The sequence below is a fragment of the Taurulus bubalis genome (genome assembly GCF_910589615.1).
Source record: "Taurulus bubalis genome assembly, chromosome: 1".
Taxonomy (NCBI): Eukaryota; Metazoa; Chordata; class Actinopteri; order Perciformes; family Cottidae; genus Taurulus; species Taurulus bubalis.
The window spans coordinates 47,457,613-47,477,311 of NC_136589.1; the positions used below are offsets into that span (position 1 = coordinate 47,457,613).

Genomic DNA, 19,699 nt, shown 5'->3' on the forward strand with positions numbered 1-19,699 from the left:
TCAGAACTTCTGTTTCCACTCTCCAGAGCCACATTAGCGTTGAAGGTTGATTAGCTGGCGCATAAAGCTGGGGGTGTGTGGGGCACAAGAGGCCCGTGTTGCCCAACAGCTTGAAGAGGAACGCCACCCACTCCTCGGTTGCCCCCTCGCCTCGCCACCCTTGTTAAACTCCTCTGGTCAGCGTTCTGAAGAGAGAGGGAGCGCGGGGGCGGAAAGGAAGCCAGGAAGGCAACAGACAGACCCGGAGAGCCTCTTCTTTTTTGAGTTAATTTGCACCACGGTGACAACAAACACACTTGAGAGGGTCCCCCCCTTTATTTCCCCGGCACACACAGGGGCACCGCCACATCCAATGCGTGGCGAGAAGCTTCTCCGGCGAAGAGGGGAGGAGGAGAGGGAGGAAGGGCATCTCGGATGGATATGCACGAGGGATAATAGCAGACAATTAAAGAGGCAACTGCGTGGTTGAGAGTGTGTGAGAGTCGAGCATGGTTGAAGCCTGTCAAACGTAAACCACAGGAGGGTTGGAGTGAGAAGTTTGAGGGGGGTAAGAGTGTGAAACCACCAAAAACACAGTATGCTTTCACACATGACATGCTGGCTTCAAACAAAAAACAGAGCAACTCACAAAGTAGGAAAAACCAAGAGTCTTGCATGACATGCTCACCTCAGAGTTTATTTTTATTTATTTTTTAAGAGTAAATCTAGAAATCATTATCCAAATTCTAGACCTGCAAGTGGATTTTGGCCCACATCTGCTCCCCTAGTTGTAGTCCTTCAAAAGAAGCCGACGAGGACAGAGAGGAAAAGCACAGAGACCCACCAGAAAGGTTAATAACAGCTCTCCTCGTCATCATATTCGACACGACCAGCTACGGGTCTAATTATCATCATTACGGCCTGCAAGGACATCTACTTATCCCTGTGACTGGCAGGCCGCATGAGCACCCCTCCTTAACACGCATCTACTATTTAATCAAACTGTTCCTTCTTTTGGTAGCACTGGGGGAGACAGGGGAAGTGTGTGTGTGTGTGTGTGTGTGTGTGTGTGTGTGTGTGTGTGTGTGTGTGTGTGAGTGTGAGTGTGAGCGTACGTGGCGTGCCTTTAATTTCTAGCCTTTTGACTTACACAGTCGCCACTCACATGACAGGAAGGTGCAGTTTATGCTGCCAATCAGGCGGAAGGAATGCATGTTATTAGGAGTGTACAGTGAAATGTGTGGAGGCAGGACTTTTTCTGAGGGGAGGGTTCTCTGGATGAGGCCTGCGCAATATATAAAGGAAGCAGGTACCAGTTGGACAGTTGAACTGGGTTTAACAAAGCTAAGAGGGCTGCTGTGATCACTTCAGGGTCAGAAATAACCAGTTTGTGACTCTGAGAAGCCGGACTCTCAAACACATCCCTTCCTTTGAATGAAGCCTGCAGCGTCTTTCTTCTATACATGGAGAAATACTCTCCAGGTCTGATAGAACTGACTGCTGCTGTTGCTGTTGGGAGCAGTATAATAATAATAATAATAATAATAATAATAATAATAATAATAATGCATTTGATTTATATAGCGCTTTTCATAGTAAAGACACTTTACAATTTTATTTTTAAATCATCATAAAAGCTATACAATGAAAACAAATACATACAAATAAAAACAATAAGAACATAGAGCACACAATCACACCTTACAATAATTTCTGAAGAGGTGGGTTTTGATTTGAGATTTGAATACGGAAAGGTCAGTGCAGCAGTAGGAGCAAGCTCAAATCGTGGCACCGGCACCTCGTATAGGCACTTCCTGTGGCACCTCTAGTTGCCACTAGTTTTTGTGGCAGCTTGCCACAACTTTGCGGATTTGCCACAACTTAATTGTGGCATCGGCACCTCTACCAAACTATTTGTGGCATCTGGTGAGATGCCCAGATGCATAGCTTAAGGATGTCAGTAGTCAATGTTGTACTCCGTAGAAGTAGCATTTCCATCATGTGGTTTTCATTTGCAAGGTTTCCTCCTGAACCCAGTATTTCTGCACATATTGAAGATGAGTGTTATTGACCCATTTGGCCACAAGCGGGAGTTTACCTTTGTGTGAGCGCTTTTGTCAGGAGTAAACGCATGCAGGTATGTTTCTCTTTTAACCTTTTAAGCCCCAAATTTAAGCCCCATATTTTCGCGCATCTGTGACATTTGAATTTTTTCATGTAGCAAACCTTATATTTCACTTGTATATGACTTATGATGTTCAATAAACTTGTATTAGTGGGGATTTACTGAGGGAAATGCATTTATTCTTATATTTGCTATTTTCTCAATTTTTTTTCAAAATTTGCTGACTCAGCGATTTATGTTGCTGTGTTCTTTGGTTCATATCTCAGTGATGCTTTGCAGCAGAGGGATTTGGTGAGTAGATTTGGAATCTGTGTGGAATTGTCTTGCTTTTTGCTATTTGTCTTTTTCTGATAGCACCAAGCTACGGGATGCTAGTTCCGGAAACATGCAAAGTGGGCTGACTCGTGACAAAATTATAACTATTTTTTATTTTTTATTATTTTAGTTGGTGTTTGAGTTGTGTTGAAATGGCTGACTAATTATTGTAGCCCAGGTTCTCTTGTTTAATTTGATGTGTAGCATCAATATATTTGTTCATGATTATTGTAATGTTTTACACAGTTTAATTAAAATTTTAAAAAAGGACCTATATAGGTCCCGCGGGGCTTAAAAGGCCTTTGTGTGAGCGCTTTTGTCAGGAGTAAACACATGCAGGTATGTTTCTCTTTTAAAATGTTTTTTTTCTGAATTTATAAGTCCACTGTGCAATGTAATTCGTTAGCATAGCCGTTCATTCATTTTCTGTTTTGATATTGGTTAAATAAATTAAAGATTGGTATTCTGGCTATTGAATATCTATTGAATCAAATATCTGCCTCTTTGTCTAATTTAACTCATCATTCATATTTCTCCAACCAAATCTAATATTTATTATGTAGGACTATTCATTTTTTGGTTAGACTTAAGTATTGTAATGTGAATAATGTCATACAGCCTTCATAATAATTGATATTCTTTTATCAATTTTAATCAAGCCATTCATTTTTTTAACTCCTTACTAAATCAGACCAAAAAAAATAATTGACTGTGCTGTAATTGAGAAATAAGCCAGGTATACATTTACAAGTCATGTACAAAGTCTTTATCGGTCTTTAAATAATGCATTTATTAATTTAATCTCTCTTTTTAATTTAATCTCTCTGGATCAGAAGAAATAAACGTTTTAGGTAGGTTTTTATTCATTGGTTTAAACTCAACAGACAAAGACTTTCGATCTTGTTTTTATTATTATAATGAATACAATCCATAATATCCTACTGTAACAGAACTAATAATAATAATTAGTAGTAGTAATATTAATGATATGTGCACTGCCACCCTGTAAATGATATGAAATCAAACATTATGAGTTTATGTTCCACATTTGAATATGCTTATTTGTCATTGTCTTTTATGACTGAATGTAGAGATAATGACATTTGTTTTGACAACTGTTTTTTTTTTATATTTACTGTAACAACAGTAAATATTTCTCTGATATTATGAAGTTATTTTTTTAATTGGCCTTGCTTTTTAATCTTCTTAAGCATTACTACCAATGGGCTTCTAATGGGGCTCAGTGTCTTCCTCCAACACTCAGCAGCACAGCGGACAGTAGGTGTGATGGAATCACAACCTTGAGTTGCCCTGGTGAAAGAAATTGCCCGTACATAATATAACATCGCCTTGTTATGAATCATCTGATACAGTCTAAGTGTATAGAGAGCTTGAATTATATGATATGTCCATGAGCTACGTTTTATGACAAACACTATTTACATAATCAATATTTAAATGGTTACCAGATTTGTCGTTGAACATTGACGTGTATATCCTCTGTAGCGTAGGTTTCCCTTCAAACCGGTAGAGGTAGGCGTTGGGCGCCCAGTCTCCACCCAGTCTTAAATATAAATGGTCAAGTTATATTTGACCATTCCTAGATTGCCTCTTTGGCGCCGCCCTCTTTTCTCTGTCAGGGAGGGAAAGGGCTGTTCTGTGCTCTTAGTTTTCCCTTTGTTACAAACTGTATTTATTTTCTTTTTATTTGTTCAAGAGGGACAATGTACAATGTACGTGTATTGGATACCTTGTTAAAAATAATGATAAAGAACCTTGCAAATGAATGCAAAACGACTGACATCCTTAAACTGTGCATCTGTGCATCTCACCAGAAGCCACAAATAGTGGCAGGCAGTTGCCAAAACATCTTTTGAATCTATTCTGCAGCGATGACAGCTGTGGCCACAAATACCTGCCACAGCGGCCTTCTAGACTTGAGCTAAACATTCAACCAGAAAACTGTTGCTGTGCCTGAATGACTGTCTATGAACCACAATATAACCTAATTAATAGACCTGTGTTTAAGATTGGACCAAGGTAGGTTGATTGACATTTTGATTACAATGGTATTCAACTAATTCTTAACTGAAACCTAATCTATATTGTTAATACTTGTATTCTTAAGAGCACTTAATGATTTATGTTCAGCAAAAAATGACACAAGATTAGCTAGGGAAAAATATTTTTCATTATCAAACAAAAAAGTGCAACAAATAAAGTGCTTAAACAGTAGCCTTTTGAGTGCGTGTGAAAACATGTAAAAGCGTGTGTCACACGGCGAAACCGTGAGAGTTGGTAGCTCTGATAATTTATACCTTCCAGGACCTTAAAGAAGTTGCGGCACCGCTCTCTCTAACACAGACAGATGCCTCAAAAACTAGTGGCACACGAGGGGCAACTCGTAAGTGCCCCGCCACCTGAGACGTGCCATTGGAAATGCTGCCTCTAAAGTAGTGGCAGCTTCTGGAACAGCGGCATCTCCCTCTGGCACCGCGGCACCTCCCTCCGGCACCGCGGCATGTGCCTCCAGCACTGTGGCAACTGAGTGGTGCCACAGGAAGTGCCTGTACAAGATGCCGGTGCCGCAATTTGAGCTTGCCCTCTCTCCAGTGCAGTGTCTGATGAGTTTGGAGAGAGAGTTCCAGAGGGAGGGGGCAGCTATGGAGAAGGCTCTGCCACCCCATGTCCGGTCTTGGTCCTATGGGGGATGGACCGGAGGTTGGCAATAGAGGAGCGGAGCCGACGGGATGGAGTGTGGTTGTGGAGCAGGTCGGTGAGGGAGGGGGGGCCTGAATGTGGAGGGCTTTCTGAGTGAGGAGAAGGACTTTGTATTGGATCCGTTGTGGGATGGGGAGCCAGTGGAGGTTCTGGAAAACATGGGTGATGTGATCACAGGAGCGGGAGTGGGTGAGCAGGCTAGCAGCAGAGTTCTGGATGTACGGGAGTTTATTTAGGATTTTGGATGATGTGCCATGAAGAAATATTGTCGCAGTAATCAATTCTGAAGGTGATGAAGGCGTGGATCAAAGTTTCAGCAGCAGATGAGCCGAGTGATGGGTGGAGACGGGCGATGTTTTTTAAGTGAAGGAAGGCAGTTCTGGTGATTTGTTCAACGTGGTGTTCGAAGGAGAGGTTGCTGTTGTTGATGGTGAGCCAGACTTGTGACTGGTTTTGGTGAGGGATTTGGGACCGATGATGATCATGTCAGATTTATCAATTATTGATCATCAATCAGGCAGTCGGTCAGAGTGGAGTGAGTAGCAGTGTTGATGGCCTTTGTGGAGTCATAGAGCTGGACATCATCAGCGTAGCAGTGGAAGAGGAGACCATGTTGACGGATAATGTTACCAAGAGGGAGCAGGTAGAGGATGAACAGAAGAGGACCGACCCCTTGAGACCGAGGAGCGGAGGAGGAGGTGCAGCTGTTGATGCTGATGAACTGTTGTATGTTTGTTATATGATGTGAGCCAGGGGAGAGCAGATCCGGTGATATTGAGGAACGATTCAAGGCGGGAGAGAAGGATGCTGTGGTTGATGTTTTCGAGGCTGCAGTGAGATCGGGGAGAATGAGAATGTTGAGGTGGCCGGAGTCTGAGGAGGTCATTGGTGACTTTGATAAGGGCTTTTTCAGTGCTATGCTGGGAGCGGAAACCGGATTGAAATGGCTTGAACAGATAGTTGGAGATCAGGTGGGTTTTGAGTTGTGCAGCAACAGTATTTTTTGACAGGAAGGGAAGATTTGAGGAGGGCCGGAAATTGCTCATGGAGTCAGCGTCAAGTCCAGGCTTCTTGAGGATGGGGTTGACGCTGGAGCCGTTTAAGTGTGTCGCGGACTGAGCCGGAGTTGAGGGAGGAGTTCATTATTGCTATGATGAGTGGTGCGATGGCTGGGAGTATCCTCCACACACACACACACACACACACACACACACACACACACACACACACACACACACACACACACACACACACACCCCTAGCTGCCGGTAGCTTCTCACACTCATCGGCCCGTGCTCTGGCTAACCGGACACAAATGGACTACTTAAAGCCTGACAAGATGGGATTTAGTGTGATATGTGATCCTGGAATTCTTCCCTCTCTCCGTCTCTGTAATGTGTCCTTGCCGAGCTGTGGCAGATGGACAGTAACACAAAGACTGTATCTCTGTTATTACCCATTAGAAGCCTTATGTTAGCTTCAGATAAACTTTGGAATAAATTGAGCATGGAATGAGGGCGGTGGATGTTGTCCCGCATCACTTACGTTAGAATAGCACGAGGAACAAATCTATTCATCCTTTTAGGGTTCAACAGAAAAGTCAAGTAGCCACGGGAACAAATCATTTCCCCTTAGATTTACAAGTACAAGTTACTTTAGGAAGGAGAATTGGTGGGATAGTGACTTGGATTCTAGAGCTTTTTAAACGGATGTTTTGATGATAGTTTTGTCGTTGTGAGATGCGGCCTCAATTATTTCAATTCATCCAGACTCTTTGTTTGGATTCTCAGTTGACGATGAAGGCATGAGTGAAAAACAACTCAAGGTGATTACAGATATACAAATGGTCCTTTTGTGGGAGGAGTATTCCTTTGTTACCTAGCGAGGAAAACTGCACTGAGACTGAAGTTTCTGATGTCCATGAAGAAAAGAAAAGGTCTGTTCTGTGGAATATATTAATGCTTATGCTGGCATTAATAGCTTTTGTTCCAAACTAAAAGCTGGTTTCTGATCCTCACCAGAGCCTTGGCCAGATGGACCATTCCATCGGCAGTGATCTGGTTGTTCCTCAGCAGTAAGACCCTCACACCGGCCGTCTGACACCTCAGACCATCACACAGCTCCTCCAAACCTGCAGAGTGAAAAAAGCACACAACCCACCAACATGAGCTGAACTGCTTTTTATTTGCTAAATGGTACTGACGGATGTTTGATGGGAATGATGGAGCTCCAGTAACTATGGAGAGTTGCTATATGCTTCACCTTTTCCCATCTTAAAGCTGGACAGTCTGCGAAGTGACAGAGTGAGAACCCTCCCCCTGTGTTTACCTATCCTGGAGCTTTGCAGTGTTTCCTTGTAAGCCGCTGGCAAGCCAAGCTAGTCGGCTCATTCTTTAATGAGCAGAAACTGAACAAGGGCTGCCAAAGTGTGACTCATGATTAATGAGATTACGCATCTCAATTGCAAACAACTTCTGTGAACATGTGCTCTGCCTCTCATTCACACGATGCAATTCATGAAAATGTGGGAATCCATTTCGTATGTCTAATGTAAAGATGGCAGCGCTCACATCTGAGATATTTTGACTTCATTTACAGTAGGATGAAGTGGAAACTTGTCATCCATCTATATATATATATATATATATATATATATATATATATATATATATATATATATATGGTTAGCTTAGCTTAGCATAAAGACTGAAAGCAGGTGGAAACAGCTAGCTATATTGAAGGCTAAAAACACAACCTTCAACACCTCCAAATACCTCGTTTCAACTTTTAAAACCTGCTCTTTACTAAATACCCTTATTTTATTGTTATGTCATCATTCAGCACACCAAACATGTCCTCCATTAAATACATTTCATCAATAGGATGAACCCATGGCTTCTCAATTAGTCAGACATAGATGTTTTTGCATATCAATTTTGCCCTGCACAACTTTGAATAAATATATACATATGTTTTGTTCTGTAACAAAGATGAACATCCTACCAGCATCTGCGACAACATTGCTGCTGAGCTCCATTGTGTGTAAAGTGGTGTTGTAGCGCAGCAGGTCTCCCAGATGCAGGGCGTCCTGGTAGCTGTTCAGCAGGTTGTTGGTGAGGTGGAGTTCTTTCAAAGCCTTGTTGGACTTCAGTGCTCCAACTACAAGAAGAGAACAACAAAAGATAATAAAGTGGATCCAGAATTTACATTACTAAATTAAAGTCAACCTTTGAATTACTTCGACAGACAAATACTGGCAGACATGTAGCGTGACTTGAAAATGTGTGTAATGTGTTTGATTAATGAATACTAAATCAACTTTGTCAGTGCTTCTCTTTTTGGAAAATCAATATTCAATGAAGATTCAAGGTGTCAGCAAGTTGTGCGAGGCAGATAATCTCTGGTTGTCTTAATAGGGACTCTAACCGCGGATGTTGAGATGTGCGTTTTCACTCCCAACCCATCAAACACCACCGCTTGGCCAGTGGCCATAAACTTCAAACTATGACGCTCAAGGTTCCTCGACTTCCTCCCCAAGCAGGCTTCCTTGCCCTTCACACGTCAGTTGCTCTCTGAGCCTCTAATAATGGATGCGTGTACATTGGCATTGGAAGGGCGTCATGCAGACGCTGAACGGAGCCTTGGTCCGCTAGTGTCGGCCGCTGACCAAGCGTCGCTATTTGAGGAGCTGGGAGTGAGGACAGGTTAGATGTGCAACCTAACCGCTGGGTAAACACTACTAAACACGTTTTATATGGCGACGTTATTCTGAGCTGAGGGAGTATCCTGAGCTGTTAGCTGAGCGGAGCAGTAGCAGTGGTCGTTGACGGGAAGCCAGTTGGGGACCAGGTCCTTGTCACTGGGATAATGTGACGCTCCCACATGTTGCACACAGCTGTCGAAGCTCCTGGCTGGAAGGTAAAATGATCGGAGGCATATGTCTGTCTATAAAGTCACAACAACAGAGAAGTCAGCGGTGATGAGGACTGGAGTGTACGGAGATGTGCTCCTCCAACTTTAGATGCAACCAGCTGCCCCCCAAATCTCCCCAATGAAGACATATGGATCTTTGTAAATTGATATTAGATATGATCCATCCTCGTATGTCCTCTGAGAAGCCAAACATAGGGCCTTCAGGCTGTAACTGTGATAGACTGATTGATGGCGAGTGAACTTGAGCATGAAAACGAAGCACAGCAGGACTCGCCCGGCCTGCTGCAATTACTGCGGTAAAGATCAAGTGGCGTTCGCACAGGAACAATGAACACGCCATTGTTGGAGCCAGAGTGGTGACTCCTCAGCACAGGGGACCTTACAAAACACCAGTTCACTTCCTACGCCCTCTCTTACAAAAGCCATTCATAAGCTCTTGTCACTTTGGTCCGTTGCCACATATTTTATGGTGTTTAGGAGATATATCTTGTATTTATATCTATTTGTGTACTGTACTGCAGTACACATGTGTCCGTGTTGCCTGGGCCCTCGCTGCCCTTCGCATCCAGATCGATGCGGCAGATTTGATCAAGCCTGTTGGGCTGCATGTGGAATGCCAACATTGTCATCAGGCACAGTGGGACCCAAATGGTGGAATCGGTGGGATTGATCTGGTCGAGTCCGCCGCGAGCGCCCAATCCCGCAATCAGAGGCCCCTCCGATCGAAGGCAATGATCCTCAGCCGGGACCCCCCGCCGGGGCGGGAAGGAGGGGAGGTGGCGCTGGGCTCGGCCAAGGCAGAGAGGATGGGATGGGATGAGAGATGAGCACGGAGGGGAGGGGGTGTTGTGAGACCCTCAAATATCAAAGAGATCCAGGAAATGGCGGAAAATGTTGGAGGAGCAAGTTGCTGTCGTGAAGAGTGGGCAGCATACTGCGTCCATTTGGTCTTGTCTGCTCCCAGCTGAGAGGAGATGAGAGGCTGTGTTCACTGAGCTTTTTGTCCCAACAAAGAATCAAAACCAGGGATGGCTTTAGTACAAGAACTAAAAAAAATATTGTTTTTTAATAAAAATGTGTGTGACTGTCCACATGTGTGTGTCCATCTATGTCCAGCCAACAACCCCCCTCTGAGGGCTGTGCTCGGGTATTTATATGTGGGTATTCACATCAATTCATTGTTTATGTGTGTGGGTGTGGGTCATGTGACCCTTCTAATATCCCACTCCTTTATTCGCCTTCTCCATCGCCACGGATACTGTTCAGAGAAAGAACAGCAGCCAATCAATGAAGATTAGAGAGGACGGACCTCGCTGAAGTGGATGAGCTTTTCTGTTTTGTTCATGTCAAATGAAATCATCATTTGGAGGAAACTATTTCAGTGTGTGTTTGCCATATGTGTGTGTGTGGGTGGGTGTGGTAGCATGTGTGTTTAGTATGCCTGAGAGTGTGAGGAGATCGAATACAATGACAAAAGATCTATTCCTCTATCTATTTATATTTTTGTTAGTGTATAGTGAATGTCTGTGTGTGTGTGTTTGTGCGTGTGTGTTTGTGAGTGTGCGTGTGTGTGTGTGCGTATGTGTGTGTGTGCGTGCGTGTGTGTGCGTCCTGGCCGCCACAGCCTTTATAGATGTGTGTAGCGGTGTGTAAAGTGACAGGTAAGAGATTAGAACTGTAATCCGGGTCCAGACCTGCAGAGAGGGTCACAGGTCAAAATCTGGTCCTGCTGGCCACAGGACACACACACACACACACACACACGCACACACACACACACACACACACACACACACACACACACACAGTCATTCTTCAATGCATGCAGGAACGCATGAATTTAGAATCACAGTCACGCACAAAACATGATGAAACAAACCAAAGCAAAAGATCAGGAGTGTTCAGTGAGGGTGACCTGTGTGTGTGTGTGTGTGTGTGTGTGTGTGTGTGTGTGTGTGTGTGTGTGTGTGTGTGTGTGTGTGTGTGTGCGCGTCATACCCAGTGTGTATAGTGGCATGCCGCTGAGCTGGGCGTTGTGAAGGTGCAGCACTGTGAGCCGGCTGGTCAGCAGAGCTTTGGATAGAGACTGGATAGAGTAGTCGACCACGGGAACGTTACACACGTCCAGTCGGGACAGACGCACACTCTGAAACAGACACACAGTGAACACAGACACACACTCTGAAACAGACACACAGTGAACACAGACACACACTCTGAAACAGACACACAGTGAACACAGACACACACTCTGAAACAGACACACAGTGAACACAGACACACACTCTGAAACAGACACACAGTGAACACAGACACACACTCTAAAACAGACACACAGTGAACACACTCTGAAACAGACACACAGTGAACACACTCTGAAACAGACACACAGTGAACACACTCTGAAACAGACACACAGTGAACACACTCTGAAACAGACACACAGTGAACACAGACACACAGTCACACAGACACACAGTGAACACACTCTGAAACAGACACACAGTGAACACAGACACACAGTGAATACAGACACACAGTGAACACAGACACACACTCTGAAACAGACACACAGTGAACACAGACACACACTCTGAAACAGACACACAGTGAACACAGACACACACTCTGAAACAGACACACAGACACACACTCTGAAACAGACACACAGTGAACACAGACACACAGTCACACAGACACACACTCTGAAACAGACACACAGTGAACACAGACACACACTCTGAAACAGACACACTCTGAAACAGACACACTCTGAAACAGACACACAGTGAACACAGTCACACACTCTGAAACAGACACACAGTGAACACAGTCACACACTCTGAAACAGACACACACTCTGAAACAGACACACAGTGAACACAGTCACACACTCTGAAACAGACACACACTCTGAAACAGACACACAGTGAACACAGACACACACTCTGAAACAGACACACTCTGAAACAGACACACACTCTGAAACAGACACACACTCTGAAACAGACACACAGTGAACACAGACACACACTCTGAAACAGACACACACTCTGAAACAGACACACAGTGAACACAGACACACAGTCACACAGACACACAGTGAATACAGACACACAGTGAACACAGACACACACTCTGAAACAGACACACAGTGAACACAGACACACACTCTGAAACAGACACACAGACACACACTCTGAAACAGACACACAGTGAACACAGACACACAGTCACACAGACACACTCTGAAACAGACACACACTCTGAAACAGACACACACTCTGAAACAGACACACAGTGAACACAGACACACACTCTGAAACAGACACACACTCTGAAACAGACACACACTCTGAAACAGACACACAGACACACACTCTGAAACAGACACACACTCTGAAACAGACACACACTCTGAAACAGACACACAGTGAACACAGACACACACTCTGAAACAGACACACACTCTGAAACAGACACACACTCTGAAACAGACACACAGTGAACACAGACACACACTCTGAAACAGACACACACTCTGAAACAGACACACACTCTGAAACAGACACACACTCTGAAACAGACACACACTCTGAAACAGACACACAGTGAACACAGACACACACTCTGAAACAGACACACACTCTGAAACAGACACACACTCTGAAACAGACACACACTCTGAAACAGACACACACTCTGAAACAGACACACAGTGAACACAGACACACACTCTGAAACAGACACACACTCTGAAACAGACACACACTCTGAAACAGACACACACTCTGAAACAGACACACAGTGAACACAGACACACACTCTGAAACAGACACACACTCTGAAACAGACACACAGACACACAGTGAACACAGACACACAGTGAACACAGACACACACTCTGAAACAGACACACAGTGAACACAGACACACAGTGAACACAGACACACACTCTGAAACAGACACACAGTGAACACAGACACACAGTGAACACAGACACACACTCTGAAACAGACACACAGTGAACACAGACACACACTCTGAAACAGACACACACTCTGAAACAGACACACAGAGCAACAGTTGTGAACGAATCAGAATGTGAGAACAAGTGAGGAGGAGAGAGAGCTTACTGTCACTCCTCCTGTGGGAGAGGAACAGTGCAGAAGGCGTGGTCAGTGTTACACTGGAAAGTCTCCCTTCCTACAACGTGGGACTTTTAAATCATTTAAACACTTTAATTAATGCGGCTAGCTGTTAGCTAGCCAGCAACATTAACGCCATTCATGCCGCTAGTCGTCCTTACTGTACCTCCTATTTCGCGGATTTACTTTTTCTGTGTCTAGCTGTATGTATTTATCAGAAAGAAATGCAATATTATAAAGTCATAACGTTATGAGGAAAACACTCGTTAGGGGCGCAAAACGTTGGTAATGAAATCTAGTGGGGCTTTGTTAAGAAACCACATCGCTTCACTTCACCTCATCAAAGCGATGGAAAGATAGAAGTTGTTCATCTTCACTCTCTTGAGTCGTCTACATTTCTTACTTATGTTCATGAAAGAACGAGGAAAGAAGGTGAAAGAAAACAGGTACATGTGTCTTTCAGGACCTGTGTGTCGCTGCGTAAGAACACTCCTCTCCATAAGAACACTCCTTTAGGAGCCAGAACATTGAAACAGATGGCGTTACCGCGGTTTTCTACTTTTTAATCTTCTACATTTGTGAGTTTTTTTCTCGTATATTTACGACTTCAATCTGAGTTTTTTTCTTTGACTATCCCCCCCAGCTCCGTAATTATGATATGTTTTACCTACAGTGGCCCTGATGCTCCGTGTGGAGCGAGTTGCCCTCCAAACGTCAGACAGCACATTGAGCTTGATGAAGCTAATGTCAGCTCTCCACAATGCCAAAGGACCGCTTCCAAAACACAGAGAAAAGTGTTTGAAAGTAAGTTCATTTCAGGAGCGCGCGAGAGAGAGAGAGGGAGAGAGACCTTACATTTGTGAAGAAAGTAATCTTAACTGGAGGTCATGCTCCAAGTCTTGCATTGTGTTCCCTCATCCTGGCCCGCTTTGATCGCACAGACATGGAAGTCAGTCGCTGGTAACCCCCCCCCCCCCCCCCCCCCCCCCCCCCCCTCTCCCACAGCTAATCAGTTATGCTGCTAATGCTATCTGTGATTCTGCAGTGATGCCGCGCGTGGCGGCGTTTTGATGTGTTTATGCTCGTGTTCGCTGTGGGAGAACTTCTCACCCTGTTTGCTCTGCCCTGCATCTTCAAACCGTGTAATGTGCAACAAACTCACTTTCCAGGATGTACATTATCCCCCAGAGAAAGCCTACAAGAAAAGATTACTATTCCACGGCGTCAGCCAACCTGCTTTATCAAATGAGCGAGGGCCCTCCAACACAATGTTCCCATACTGCTGTTGTCAGACATGTCAAGATGGGTTGTAGATTCATAGTACAAAATCATATCCAGCAAGGACGATGCTCCCTGCAAGAGAAGAAAAAAAATAGGGAGGGAGAAAAAAATGAAGAAAGCAAGGCGCCAAATTTGACAGGAATGTTATGAAGTTCTTTTGGAAGGAAAAAAATCGCCTCTAATCTGATACAGGGGAAGGCCTGAATATGAAACTGTATTGGAAGAGCGAAGATGAGGAAAATAAGTTTTGCTCATAAAACTCACATTTTCTTCCAGTTGGGCTGCCTGCAGATTGATGAAATCAAAGTGCAGCGATTTCAGAACGACTTCCAGAGCTTCACAGGAGCGCTGGTCTAATCGCTCACCTTGATAGAGGCAAGCAATCAAACGCAAGATAATTGGAAGGCTGTTTGCTAACAGGCAAAATTGCACGGCTCTAAATGCGCTTTTTTCTTCTTTTTTTTCTTCTGAAAAGAACATTTCAGCAGAAATCAGGACAAAACAACTTCCTTCATGGTAAAAGTTGATCTGTGTGTGTGTGTGTGTGTGTGTGTGTGTGTTTTCTTTTAATAAAGTTCTGAGACTTAATGAGAAACACAGCAAGAGAAGTAATGACAGCTAGAAGAATACGATGCTGTTCCTCGTGATTGGACTTCTAGATGTGAACGCTCGCCTTATTGTTTGGTAGCAGAACACTGCAATCAATGAAGTACTGATACATAACTTACAAACCTCAATGTAATCTGATTACTTTACCTACAAAGTCCCAATTTAATATTTTAATAAATATAAATGTTGTATATACATATATATGCATATATATATATATATATATATATATATATATATATATATATATATATATATATATATATATATATATATATATATATATATATATATATATATATGTATATACATATTTATTATATTATTACTGGGTTTTTTTTAATGTCTTTTTTTTTTTTACCAGAACCCAGATGTAGAATTTAAGTACTTTTACTTAAGCACAGGTAGAAGTTACTTCATCCCTCCCAAAACATTTGATGCTATTGCATAATTTGACAACTTATTATTGCTGAAACAACCAATCATAATGTATCATATATAGAGTTTTAATATACAGGAACATTGGGCTGATCTGCATTTGTACTTTTGATACCATATTTAATATATACTTGAAGTATGATAATATCTTAAATACAACATAGATACAATGTTGAATGCAGTACTTTTACTTGCTACGTAGTGTTTTTGGTCTTGGTTACTGTAAAACATGGTCAGTCATTTTCTGAGTCTCTCGTTTTCCTTTCTGTCCCCAAAAATGACCCAAACATGCAGAGCCGTGGTCATACTCTATGTGTACGATTGATTTACCCACAATGCACAGTGTCTGGGGCACAGACATGTCCTGTTGAATGAATAGCGTTGTTATTTGGACTTTCCCTCCCCACAATCATGTTCACTATTAAACTCTGATCTTGCATCTGTACTAAGAGAAGAGGAATGAACCTCTTCCTGTTTTCAGCCTTTTTCTCTTCTTAGTCTCTTCTGCATTTTTTAAAATATATTTGTTAACTGAGCATTATTTTATTTGTATTATCCTCCCACTACTCCTGTTGTTCTAGAGTTATTATTGTGCTTAGGAGAGATTATCAGGGATCACTGTTACCATTTTGTAAAATGATTACTGCCCAAACTCTGTGAAGTCATCTTCAGTGTGATGTGTTTGTTGAAGCACTGAAGGAAGAGCAGTGAAGATTAAGTAATCTGATTACTCTGCTCCAACCTGATGGGGAGAGGCACTCCTCATCTATCTGTGACTCCCTCTCCCCCTCTCTCTCTCCCCTCTTTCCTTCTCTCTCCCTCTCTCCTTCTCTCTCCCCCTCTCTCTCTCCCCTCTTTCCTTCTCTCTCCCTCTCTCTCTCCCCTCTTTCCTTCTCTCTCCCTCTCTCCTTCTCTTTTCTCTCTCTCCTGCCCCCTCCCCCTCTCTCTCTTTCTCCATCTCTCTCCCTCTCTCCCAATCTCTCTCTCCCCCCTCTCTCTCCTTCTCTTCCCTCCTCTCTCTCTCTCTCTCTCTCTCTCTCTCTCTCTCTCTCTCCCCCCCCCCCCCCCCCCTCACTCTCTCGGGTTAATTCTTATCTCCCCGGCCAAGAAGGGGGAAATGATAATTACTATCATAATTATTTCCAAAATGTTTTTTTTTAACAATAATCACTTAGCTGAGCGATGGCAGAGGGCGTGTGGTGGAAGGAGAGATCTGAAATCCCATTTTTCTAATCCGCCCTGCGTCGGGAAGATAATAAGGAGCGACACCCGCAGTCAGATGTCATCAGTGCGTGACGGCGGTGACGCCCATTACGCGTCGCACACAACTTCCCTGCTGCTGCGTGCACGTGTGTGTGTGTTTGCTGCTGCGTGCACGTGTGTGTGTGTGTGTGTTTGCTGCTGCGTGCACGTGTGTGTGTTTGCTGCTGCGTGCACGTGTGTGTGTGTGTTTGCTGCTGCGTGCATGTGTGTGTGTGTGTGTGTCTGCTGCTGTGTGCATGTGTGTGTGTTTGCTGCTGCGTGTGTGTGTGTGTGTGTGTGTGTGTGTTACCTATACTTGTGAGACCTGCAGAGGGACTCGGTCCAGAGTTCACAAGGTCAGGACACTACTTTGGATCCCAGGTGGGATTTAGGATTTCATCTGGGATCAGGTCTAGTTTAAGACTGGGATCTGATTTGGTTTAGGCTACAGATATGAACTAAGATAAGGCTAAATTTAATGTAAAAGTCCACATTCAAATTTAGTTTGGGATTTGGATTTAGATTTAGGGTTGCAATCTGAACTGGGATTTGATTTGGTGCTGCCGTTTGGGTTCAGGGTTAGTATTTGAACTGGTCTCAGGTCTGAGTGATAGTTATGGTTATGCATAATTCAGCTCAAGATTAGACACCGACTCAGGTTTCAGTGCTGGAGCTGAGATTAATATTGGATTAAGGCCAGAATAAGCATTAGGACTGCAATCAAGGATTGTGTTGATGTTATTGTATTACTAATGATAGGCCTTATTCTGTGTGTTATATATATATATATATATATATATATATATATATATATATATATATATATATATATATATATTATAAAAATCACAAAACACTTGTCCAGTGATGGTGGCATTCATTAAAACAACCCAGTACCTTCATTGGGATTTATGGCAAATTTCCCCGGAAGTTCTGCATGTTTTTAATGAACACATGAAAATAAGTAAATACAATACAGGTCACTCATTTCAAATAAATCACTTGTCTTTAAGACATTGCGTGTGCAATGACTGTTATTGACTGTCAATTTGATCATTATATTTTGTGCACAAATGGTCTCCCATGTTTTCTACTTATTCTCTACAATTCCACGTTGATTGAATATGTAAAAGATTACAAAATCAATCGGTGCATCATGAATGTCACATAAAGTCCTCAATCATGTTTAATAATGACAGAGAGGTGTCGGGCTTACCTTGGAGATCCAGACATTTCACACCGCCACCTACACACACACCCTGCTGAGAGAGACAGAGAGAGGGGTAGAAGCAGGAGGTGTGAGGGAAAGGCGCGAACACACACACACACACACACACACACACACACACACACACACACACACACACAGATATTTTGGCAGCAGCAGTGCTCCATCCACCCTCCCCAGTCTCTTTCCGCACGGCCTCTCCATCCATGCCACGCTGTACCGGTTTGATCAGGGAGGCTTATTGGACGCCAGAGCATGAATTATGAATTTCACACAGTTTACCGCCGCCGTTGATGGTGACACGGCGCCCTAATTAACCAGTGTATAATAATTAGAAACAGCTGGTCATCAGTTGATGTGTTCATTTTCCAGAGCCAGTGTTCCACATACATCTAATTTGACTGCATCAATCACCGGAGGTGGCAGATTTGTGCGGATGCTGGAAAAACACAGATTCTTTTTTTTCGACTGACAAGCAAAACAAGGGAAGATTAATTTTTTATTTATTTTTTAGCCTCTTGTTATATGTGATCGTAACATGAGATTCTGTGACATGGGATCACTGTGAGAAGGGTTGAGCTGATGCATGAAGCAGATTTCTTTAAAAAACGATACAAGCATGTTTCACCTCTGACCTGGTGATGTATGTGGATATGTAAAGGCCGATATGGATCAGAAACCCAGCTGATCACTGATCAGGGCAGGGTGTCCCATCCGAACACACGTCAGGGAGCTATCTGGATGTTTAGCATGACAACTGTCATACGTGAAAACGACTTCATATTCATTTAAAATATCGCTTGGTGGAAGCATTCATTAAAGGCCGCCTGCAGCCACCAGGGGGCCCCAAAAGTGAGCAAATTAAAAATGTGAAGTCTCTGGGTTCCTCTGTGCACGTGTATTTTCCACATGAAGGAAATCACACTTAACATATTGTTTAGGTGTTATTGAGTTGAATGCCTTACTATGAAGTTGATTGTTGTTTTACATATGTATACATAAAGACGTTAAACTAGTGTTTTGTAGGGTTACCATATAAAGATGAAGTCCCAGTGAAGTGGAGCGACTTTCTGCACTATAACATATCATATATATATAATATAATACAATATATGTGAGCAGTGGTGAGGGATTTCAATCAAATACTAAGCATTTGATTGGACCGGTAAACAAAGTGGGCGGGCTGAGAGTCCACAGCGCTCCTGCAGCTTGACTGATGGAGAGAACACAGGAGGTTGGTGCTAGCTTCTGGAAGCACACGTCGTTCATGGAGTTTGATATGAAAATAAGAAGATTTAAAAAAATGTGTGTTGCATATATCGTTAGTTGTACAATTAGGACGTGAAACCCAAAGGGTTAAAAATGCCTTTTTCATTTAATCTAAATATATATATATATATATATATATATATATATATATATATATATATATATATATATATATATATATATATATATATATACATAAAGGTGTTGTCATATACATCTTTAAAAAAAAAATTGGATTTAGCATAATTTAAATCAAAAGACCGCTCACAATCAAATGTGATGAAGCCAGACCTCCACAGTCAGGATGAAGATGAGTCTGTAGTTGAACTCTTAATAGATTATGACAAACATTGTTTTTTTGATTATCGCTTATTTAGACATGAATATTTAATGTTTGACAGCAAGTTTTCA

The 19,699-nt window shown here is 42.9% G+C and overlaps 1 protein-coding gene across 1 annotated transcript in view; it reads right to left on the minus strand.

Moving 5' to 3' along the window:
- LOC306733179 (protein phosphatase 1 regulatory subunit 37) overlaps positions 1-19,699 on the minus strand; it is a gene marked incomplete at both ends in the record, with an annotated part of 69,739 nt that overhangs the window by 31,012 nt on the left and 19,028 nt on the right. Inside the window, 6 exons of the mRNA XM_079214381.1 lie at positions 7,159-7,271; positions 8,144-8,299; positions 11,072-11,219; positions 14,455-14,574; positions 14,767-14,867; positions 18,008-18,053. Of these exons, the coding sequence (XP_079070507.1) occupies positions 7,159-7,271; positions 8,144-8,299; positions 11,072-11,219; positions 14,455-14,574; positions 14,767-14,867; positions 18,008-18,053 (684 nt within the window). The remainder of the gene's footprint in view (positions 1-7,158; positions 7,272-8,143; positions 8,300-11,071; positions 11,220-14,454; positions 14,575-14,766; positions 14,868-18,007; positions 18,054-19,699) is intronic.